Source organism: Triticum dicoccoides, chromosome 2B (genome assembly GCF_002162155.2).
Source record: "Triticum dicoccoides isolate Atlit2015 ecotype Zavitan chromosome 2B, WEW_v2.0, whole genome shotgun sequence".
Lineage (NCBI taxonomy): Eukaryota > Viridiplantae > Streptophyta > Magnoliopsida > Poales > Poaceae > Triticum > Triticum dicoccoides.
Genome location: NC_041383.1, coordinates 164,818,246 through 164,828,471, shown reverse-complemented (window position 1 = coordinate 164,828,471; position 10,226 = coordinate 164,818,246). Strand labels below are relative to the sequence as shown.

The 10,226-nt window shown below is 49.9% G+C and overlaps 1 protein-coding gene across 1 annotated transcript in view; it reads left to right on the top strand.

Annotated features, from left to right (window-relative positions):
- Positions 1-2,182: 2,182 nt before the first annotated feature.
- LOC119360732 overlaps positions 2,183-10,226 on the top strand; it is a 15,274-nt gene continuing 7,230 nt past the window's right edge. Inside the window, exons 1-6 of the mRNA XM_037626248.1 lie at positions 2,183-2,187; positions 2,686-2,736; positions 3,461-3,656; positions 3,742-3,816; positions 3,936-4,423; positions 9,908-9,959. Of these exons, the coding sequence (XP_037482145.1) occupies positions 2,183-2,187; positions 2,686-2,736; positions 3,461-3,656; positions 3,742-3,816; positions 3,936-4,423; positions 9,908-9,959 (867 nt within the window). The remainder of the gene's footprint in view (positions 2,188-2,685; positions 2,737-3,460; positions 3,657-3,741; positions 3,817-3,935; positions 4,424-9,907; positions 9,960-10,226) is intronic.

Below are 10,226 nucleotides of genomic sequence, written 5' to 3'. Positions count from 1 at the left end.
CACGACGGTCCAGCACAGCTGCATCCATGCATGCATGCACATGTTGGCCTGTATAAGAACTCTATCCCTTTAATTTATCTAAGCAGTATTCCGCTCTCTTTTCGCAGCTCATGAAGTATGTTCTGGTTGCGTTCTCGCGGGGACGCGAATAAAGCCTACGCTTTCGTATTTTTTGTGGTTGCCGCGCGATGGGAAGGATTAGCGATCTCGAGTAGTAGGTTGGCTTGAACATGTGCACAATGCTCCAACTCTGAGAAAGCAAGCTAGGGTTGTTAGGTGCATAATTTTATGCTCCGGAGAGAGGCGCAGGGGAGATGACCGCCACCTACTCTCTCCCACGTCTCAGATCTTGTCGGTTTGGCTAGGCAGTCCCTTCGAAATTTGCTGAATATTGGCACAGCGTGGATGGTTTGCTTGTAATATATTCTGGGTGCGGCGCTTGTGTTGCGATAAAAGTGATATATGACTATGGTCCTCCGTCTGGTACAGCTCATGATGACTTACTTTTTCTTTGAGGGGAGCTCATGAGATGACTAATATTAGTTTTTGGGCAAAGCACACGTGAAGCTGATGGCTCGAGGCAAATACCTTAGCTCAGTGCTGCAGAAAATACATCCCTGTGAGCATCTCTAACCGATACCCTATAATTTAGAGGAAGATATGATCGAGTATCTTCTAGCAAAGGATATTTGCTTCTCTAAAAAATGTCGTTTTAACCAATCCTTTGAACTTAACTCCCTAATTCTTTTTGCCAAATTCATTTAATTTGAGACCTTTTACGGTGCATCAGATCAATATTGGCCGTTCAATATTTTTTTTGGACTGCCCAATATGATGCACCGTAAAAATTCCCTTTAATTTGGGGTCGCATACTTCACCAGTACTTCACTAAGGGAACCAATCCAAAGAAAACTACAAGAAAAAAATACACACTTCAATAGAACCGAGTTTATCATCCTCTGATGCCTTATTGGGGATCGGTTAGAGATGCTCTAATGCATAGAAACTGAGACCGATCCTCCCCAGCGCTCAAGGCGTCGGTTCGCCCCTAGCACCAATGCTGATGCCAAACAAGCCACGTGGGCCAATAGCGCTTGCCTCACTGGGTGGGTGATTCCCTCGTGCTCGGTCGCCTGGTAGCCACATAAAAACCATGGATTCAAGAAAGAAAAACAATTTTTTCAATAGATATAAAAACAATTATACATTCAAAATGTTCAAGGGTTTAAAGAAAAAACATGAATTTGAGAAAAGTTCATGATTTTTCTAAAAGTTTACAAATTCAAAAAATGTTCATGAATTTTAAAAACGTTCAAAAATTTGAATTTTTCAGAAATTTTTGAAAAAACTCATAAATTTTAAAAATATTGATGAATTCTAAAAATATTCATGAATTTGAAACAAATATAAAAATTTCATCAATTTGAAAAAGGCATCAGTAGCGCTGGAGTATCAACGCTACTGCTACCAGTTAGTTGTAGCGTCTTACTGGTAGCGCTTGTACAAGCGCTACTAGTGACGCTAAAACTAGCGCTGCTACTAGGGCTTTCCCTAGTAGTGCGCCATCGACCAACTGCTCGCACGGGAGGGGAGTTTCAGCTCCCTCCACGTTTTCCCATCTCCCGTTGATACATTTGTGACGAATGTATAATTTTTGTTATGCTCATGCTATATTTACATCAATTATACATTCTTTTGACATGATTTTGTATTATTATTATTGGACTAACATATTAATCCAGTGCTGAGGTCAATTCATGTTTCTTAGTGTTTTTTGTTATTAGTTGGAAAAGAGATTTCTCGAAGTTTGAAAATATAGGGGGAAATTTACAATGATTATTTTTTGACCAGAAAGGGCCAGTGGACTTGGACCCACCTATATAGGGCCCTAGGGCCTTCATGCAGCCACACCACGCGGGCAGTGCCCAGGGAGATTTTTATCCAACATGGGTGATGGCAAAATCTGTGGATCGGTCCACCATCTCCTTGGACGTAGGCATAGTATCGATCTCATATGACTTTACAGTTGTCAATATGTCGTTTTCTTTGCTTGCTCATTCTATTAGACTGTTAGTTTGATGTGTGCAACTTAGTTATGCAAAAAGCGGATATCACTCTATTTTTGTTATATTCTCTTGATGCTATATTTTAACTTAATAAAAGCATCATTTATACTTACGAAATGGGGTATGATTAAAAATGTACAAATGCGCGTCCCCACCTCAAACTTGGCCTTATGGGCCGTGCCGCGCGGGGCAGTCCGCCGACATGGAATTTCGACCTGGCACGACATGTTATTAAAAGGGCTAGGCCGGCCTTCGGGTCGCTATATAACAAGGTCAATCCCGAAAGCCACGTCTTAAGGTCGGGCAAGGCATGACCCTTTTAATTACAGGCCAACACTGCACGGCCCGGGTCTGACACGGCCCGGTATGATATGCGGCCCGTCCGACTTGTAACTAGGCTTTTTAAATTATTTTTAATTTTTAATTTCTTCTTAAATTATATATATATATATATATCTTTTTTACATTTTCCTGTATTTTATCTTATCCTATATATTTTTTTATGTTTTCTGATTTTTTTTAAACAAAAGGCCCGTAAGGCCGAAAAGCAACGCGAGCCGGCCCGCAGCCATGACGTGCGGGACTGGCCTTTATAACCGGCATGTGTGGCCATTTTCAGCAGCCGGGCACATGATGGCCCATTTACAGCCGGGCTGGCCCATGTGGGCAGGTTTGCCCCGTCTCTCTTCTTCGCCTCTTCTTCCTCCTACTCTTGCTCGTAGGTAGGGTTTTCCCCATAGATTAGCTGACACAGCGGCTGGGAAAGAAGGATAGAGCGGGGGTACGGTTGTTGTTCCATAGCCGGCCCCGCCTTCCGGCGGCGCCGAGATCTGGCCTCCGGCGAACTCGGCCTCGATCGTGGCTCCAATCCCCGGCGACATTAATCGTGCTCGGTTGAGAGAGCACGCCTGCCCGCACGCGAGCCCGGTGTTACTTGGGCAATGTGTCCATCCACGAGGTTTCTTGCTGATGAAACAACCCAATCCAGCGGCGTATTTGCTTGCTTACTCTGTGTAACTAGCGTGATCCATACATCTGTATGCAGTTGATATTTTCCCTGTTTATTCAGGCAAATGGTTGTTACAGCCTTACATCATTCTCGAAATCAACGGAGGCTTGTAGCTGAAAGCCCGAGCTGTATTTTTGCAAGTTCAACTCTTTCATTGTGCTTCAACTGAATTGAGTAACTAGTTATTGATGAGCAGAGAACTGATATCCCTGATGAAACCGTCAGGTTTAAGCCTCACTTAACTAAGCTATTGGATGTTCAACTTCCACGATTGCTATGCCTGCCTGCCTTGTATTGCCTAACACAAACACAAATTCACTACAAAATATAGAATTAACAAGATATGAACTGTCACCTGGGTTGCAATTAAATCTACTTGTTTCAGCCAGGAAGAAGAACAAACAGGGGAACTGCCAAATCAGGCCAACTCTGCACCAATGGAGACGGTGCATAAAAAGGAGGCTATGGGAACCACTTGCCCTGAGGATAACGGCAAAGGTAAAGATGGATCAACCACGGATGAACAATACGATCCGCAGGGACCTCCTTTCCCTCCAAGCGATCTCAAATCACTCAAGGAGGTGCAGTAAGTAGCTACCTTTATCATATTTGTCTACAACCTTGATTATTTTCCGGCTCTTGATGGTGACACATTCTCTCTCGCAGTGGCTGAAAAAAACAAGTGCCGTACCTGCTAATTACAATGCAACATCCACAATCGTCCCGGGCCGTACTCCTCAGGTTTGTGTATTTTTTTTCCTATGATACATTTGCAGAAAGACTTATTTGTTCCATTTTGCTTTGTTAATCCTATAACTGATTTCCTTTCATCCTTTCTATTTGTGAATGGGTCAATCTAGCGGGTACCTGAAGTCTTCTTCGATATATTACCCCACTTGCGGCCAATCCTGAAAAAGGATAGTGTCAGGTCTTTCCTCCGCTTCTTAAATCAGAATGGAAGGGACATGACACTGGGCTACATCATCAAACCAGAAGCTTTAAACGAGCTAGTCATCACTAATGCACTGCGATGTGCCAAAGTTGTCTTGGTGGGAAAGAATCCTGAGCTGCATGGGTTCCGGGCCGATCCCAACTGCATGACTCAATTTGGGTTCTTCCCCCTGCACCGAGCTGCTGAAATGTTCTCTGTCGATATGATTGAGTTGCTCTTGCACCATGGCGCGTCGGCCAATTTGCGCACATCCGGTGCTTTAGTCATTGACAACCTACTCCCGGTCCATGTTGCGGTTGAGAACACTTGCCTGCATAAGTACCTGGAAGACGGTCTACATCCTAATCGAGAAAATACGGATTACAGTGATGCAGATGTCAACTATATCCTGAAGCTGTCACACCTGATACACCTGATACAAGTGTATCGGTGGACATGTAATAGGTGAGGAGAGTAATTGGGCCAGAAGCAAGTAGGCTGGGCCCGTAGATGTAATGGGCCGTGTGTGGCTGGAGTGGGGTACTTAACCCATCGTGTATCACTGGACTGGATATGCAACGAGAGAATACTAGACTCTGTTCCCATCTCCTTCGTCTTCCTCCCCTCCTGCTCTCCTCACCTAACCCCTCTTTTTTCCCTCCGTGCGATCGATCCCCTTCCCTAGGGTTCATCGGTCGTCACAATTGGTAATCAGAGCCAACAATTTTTTTCCCCAAATTTCTTTGCGCCGCGGCATCCTCGACTCCTTTGACCGATTGGTAACATCCACCGCTGTCGGTGGGAATTCACTCCAGTGAGATCCCACAAAATCCACAACGGGGTTCGATCTGTCCGGGGCGGGTACCACGGCGTCGTCCAAGCCTTCCTTCAGACCCGGCAACTCCTCACTGCCATGGGGGAACAAACAGCAAACCTCACCGCCCTGATGGAGAAGCTTCTCTCGCGATTCGAGGAGGAGAAGGCAGAGGCAGACAAACGCGCTGAGGTGCAAACCCAATTCAATCAGCAGGTGTCTCAGGAGCTGCAGAGTCTGTCGAAACAGATCGGGATCACTCAAGCCGAGATCGATGACGTGCGGCAGGTGGCATCTCCCTCAGCCTCGGCCGCTCTGTCCGCCAGATCCGGCATCGACAACCCCTCCACCACCGTGCTGCACACACCGCCGCCCAAGGAAGGACCGCATCAACCCGCACCACCACCACCACCGGGGCTCCGTGCACCCCCATCTCGGGGTGCGTTGCCCATGCCACACACGCTCACCGGAGGACCGCAGCCTGCGCGACTGGTCAACGAGGGGCCGCCCCTGCTTCCCAGGCCAGAACCACTGGCCGTTCCGCCCGCGCCCGCCCACCTGCAACAGCCACGGGAGGATCACGGCATCAGACCACCTAAACATCAGTTTCCTCGCTTCGATGATGAGGGTCCACGCCTCTGGCTTGATCGATGTTTAGCTTATTTCGAGCTCTATCGCGTGCCAGAGCACAATTGGGTGGCCACCGCAGCGCTCTATGTCGAGGGTCATGCCGCGCTCTGGCTCCGAGCGTTTCGGCAACAACATCCAGTTCTTCATTGGGATCTGTTCAGACGTGCTCTGGAGGAGGAGTTTGGACCAGAGGAGTTCGAATCCATGATGCACAACCTCTTGCAGTTGAGGCAGACCGGCAGTGTGGTGGACTACAGGCAACAATTCGAAGTTTACATGTACAACTTGCTGGCACTGGATGCAACCCTCAGCCCGAAATTTTTTGTTACTCAGTTCTTATTAGGCCTGAAGGATGAGCTCCGAGCAGCAGTACGCATTCAAGCACCCAATAGCATCACGAGGGCTACAGTTTTTGCAAGGATTCAGGAAGAAGAGCTTGAAAATCAGCGTTCCAAGTCGCGACCGGCGCATACGGGTAGATCATCACCACTGCCTTATACGGCACCATCACCAGGAAGACCACCACCAGCACCATCCACAGGGCCTGCGGTGCCCCTGACTCGACCGATTGCAGCAGCCAAACCAGCTACTGATGACTTTGGCAGAGAGCGACAGTTACGCGATTACAGACGCCAACGTGGCCTTTGTTTTCGCTGTGGGGAGAAGTACTCCAGGGAACACCAATGCAAGCGCTCAGCCCAGTTATTGACAATTGAGGTAGGGGAGTATGGGGAAGTTCTCTCCGATGACGCGGTACGCGCCCTGGAATTACTGGATGAGCCGGCAGCCACAGAATCAGCCTGCTGCTTACTGTCAGCCAACGCGGTGGAAGGCACCGAATCCGCGGAAACGATCAGACTTCGCGCAACCGCTGGCGATCAGACAATGTTGTTGCTGGTTGATTCTGGGAGTACACACAGTTTCGTCAATGCCTCCTTTGCCAAACGCATCACGGCAGCGACCAAGCCCATACCTACAGTAGCTGTCAGAGTGGCTAACGGACAACAGCTACAGTGCACTGAAATGGTTCCTCAGCTTCAGTGGGCGGCACAAGGATACAAGTTCAGTTCAGACATGCGTGTCCTGCAACTTGGGGTCTATGACGCAGTCCTTGGGGTGGATTGACTGGCCCAACATAGCCCGATGCAGTGTGATTGGAACCTCAAGACAATTCAGTTTGATTGCGAAGGAACACCGGTGCATCTCACCGGTGTCCGATCTGACGAAACACCAGCTATCACAGCCCTAGATGCAGCTCAATTATGGCAAATGCATGAAGCGAACGAGATCTGGGGTGCTGCTTTGGTGGACATGCAGCCCTGTCTTCCCACAATACAGAGGATCCTATTGCCCCTGTAATCCAGCAAGTGTTGACAGAATTCAGAGATGTCTTTGAGGAGCCTACCACACTTCCCCCACACAGGCAATACGATCACGCCATCAATTTGGAACCCGGAGCAGTCCCTGTCAACTGCCGACCCTACCGCTACTCGCCGCTGCAGAAAGACGAGATAGAACGGCAAGTTTCAGAGATGCTCCGCCAAGGCCTGATCACCCACAGCATTGCAGCTCCGGTGCTGCTGGTAAAGAAGAAAGACGGCACTTGGAGGTTCTGTGTGGATTACCGTCGACTCAACACTATTACTATAAAGAACAAATTTCCACTGCCAATCATCGACGAGCTCTTGGACGAACTCGCAGGCGCTGCATTCTTTTCCAAGATTGATTTACGAGCTGGGTATCATCAAATACGAATGAGAGAAGGTGATGAAGAGAAGACTGCTTTCAAAACACATCACGGGCACTTCCAATTCAGAGTCATGCCTTTCGGAGTCATGAACGGACCACCAACATTCCAGTGCTTGATAAACTCCATCTTCTATGGTCCGAATCGTAAGTTTGTCATTACGTTCCTTGATGACATTCTTGTGTTCAGTTGCTCCCTGCAGGAACATGTTGAGCACCTTCGCACTGCCTTCTCCATTCTCCGCCAACATCAACTATATGCCAAAGAGTCCAAGTGTTCCTTTGCTCAGCCTCGCATTGAATACTTGGGTCACGTGATCTCCAAGGAAGGTGTGGCCACTGACCCCAGCAAGACGAGTGCGATGCGCGAGTGGCCTACTCCAACAAATGCCACTGAGCTGCGCGGATTCCTTGGGCTCACGGGCTATTATCGCAAATTCGTTTCCCGTTATGGAATCATCGCCAAGCCACTGACACAACTTCTCACCAAGAAGGGATTCACGTGGTCAGCTCAAGCACAAGCGGCATTCGACTTGCTCAAGGATGCCATGGTCAACACCCCCGTTCTTGCTCTGCCGGACTTCTCACGCCCCTTCTCCATCGAGACCGACGCGTGCGACACTGGCGTGGGAGCTGTGCTGGTCCAGGATGGCCACCCCGTGGCCTATCTCAGCAAGGCGTTGGGGGTGCGCAATCAGCGCCTCTCCATCTATGAGAAGGAGTTTCTCGCTGTCATCATGGCCATCGAGAAGTGGCGACATTACCTACAACGCGCTCCATTTGTCATCGTCACCGACCACAAGGAGCCTATGCAGCCTCGGCGACCAACAGTTGGACACAGAGCTGCAGCGTAAAGCCATGTCAAAGCTAGTCGGACTCCAGTTCTCCTTCAAGTACCGGCGTGGAGTCGAAAATGGCGCAGCGGATGCGCTCTCGCGCGTCGGCCATCTCCTCGCTCTCGACGCTCTGTCAACGTGCCAACCGCAATGGTTATAGGAAGTGGCCAATTCCTACGAGACAGATGCGGATGCCCAAGATCTTCTCCAACGATTGGCCCTCTGCAGTCCGGATGAGCAGGGGTATGAGCTCCGTCAGGGCGTCATCCGCTTCCACAACAAGCTCTGGATTGGCGCCAATTCGGTCCTGCAAACCAAGCTCATCACCACCTTCCACGCCAGCGCAGTGGGGGGCCACTCGGGCGCGACAGCCACATATCAGCGTGTCAAGAAACATTTCGCCTGGCGTGGCCTCAAGCAAGCCGTGGAGGAGTTCGTGCGGCAGTGCGAGGTGTGCCAACATGCCAAGCACGAGCACATCAAGACGCCAGGCTTGCTTCAGCCGCTGCCTGTGCCCACGGAGCCATGGCACGACCTAACCATGGACTTCATCGAGGGATTGCCGGCGTCTGAGGGCTACGAGGTCATCATGGTTGTCGTCGACCGCTTCACCAAGTACGCACATTTCGTGCCTCTCCGCCATCCCTTCACGGCTGCAACGGTGGCACGTGCCTTCTGGGACAATATCATCAAGCTCCACGGCGTTCCTCACTCCATCGTCTCCGACCGGGACTGTATCTTCACCAGCAACATGTGGCGTGCCATTCTGGATGCTGCTGGCACCAAACTGAGCTACTCCACGGCGTACCACCCACAAACCGACGGCCAGAGCGAGCGTGTGAACCAGTGTCTGGAGATGTACCTGCGCTGCGCCGTCCATGATACACCATCCAAGTGGCGCAAGTGGCTCTCGACAGCGGAATTCTGGTACAATACTACCTATCATTCCTCGCTGAATACCTCACCCTTTCAGGCACTGTATGGGAAGGAACCCAATTTTGGAGGACTACCGACGCTCGCCGCACAATTGCCAGCAGAAACGAGCTCAGAGCTGGACTGGGCCACGCATACAGACGCCCTCCGGGCACAACTCGCGCGCGCCCAGAATCGTGTCAAATAGAAGGCAGATAAGCACAGGACGGAGCGCTCATTCGCGGAAGATGATCAAGTGCTACTCAAGCTTCAGCCATACGCGCAGTCTACGGTGGCTAATCGCCCCTGCCCCAAGCTCGCCTACAAGTTCTCTGGACCGTTCACTGTCCTGCAACGCATTGGCGCCATGGCATACAAGCTCCAGCTACCGGCCAACAGCTGGATCCACCCAGTTTTCCACGTGTCACAGCTAAAGCCTTTCACGCCGGACTACTCGCCGGTCTTCTCCGAGCTGCCTCACGCGCCGGACCTCACCGCGGCTCCCCTCCAACCCGTGGCCATCCTGGATCGACGGATGGTCAAGAAAGGCAACAGCTCGGTGGTTCAGGTGCGCGTTCAGTGGTCATCTCTTTCTCCAGCGTCAGCAACCTGGGAGGACTACAACGTGCTGCGCCTTCGCTATCCTACGGCACCTTGCTGGAAGGACGACGCTGCCGCTCAACGCGGGGCAACTGTCACACCTGATACACCTGATACAAGTGTATCGGTGGACATGTAATAGGTGAGGAGAGTAATTGGGCCAGAAGCAAGTAGGCTGGGGCCCGTAGATGTAATGGGCCGTGTGTGGCTGGAGTGGGGTACTTAACCCATCGTGTATCACCGGACTGGATATGCAACGAGAGAATACTAGACTCTGTTCCCATCTCCTTCGTCTTCCTCCCCTCCTGCTCTCCTCACCTAACCCCTCTTTTTTCCCTCCGTGCGATCGATCCCCTTCCCTAGGGTTCATCGGTCGTCACAGAAGCTCATCCATATCCTCTGCCTACCGGAAATGGTTTGTTTCGCATCCTTCCTTACACAAATTACTTGTGTTGCAGCATAACTAAAAAAAAATTCATCTATCTCAAACCACTGATATAGCAATACCTGAGGGTATTACATTCTTACACCTGCACTTTTCAAAGACTACAGTTCCCTGTGTTGCTTTGTGTATGACATTATTTGGTTACTGATAAGCAACTTGTGTTGCCATTAACTTTTCAAAATTAGCTTTCCTTTTAAATTGAGGTAATATCACTGAGTCTTTCTTCCATGTTCGTTT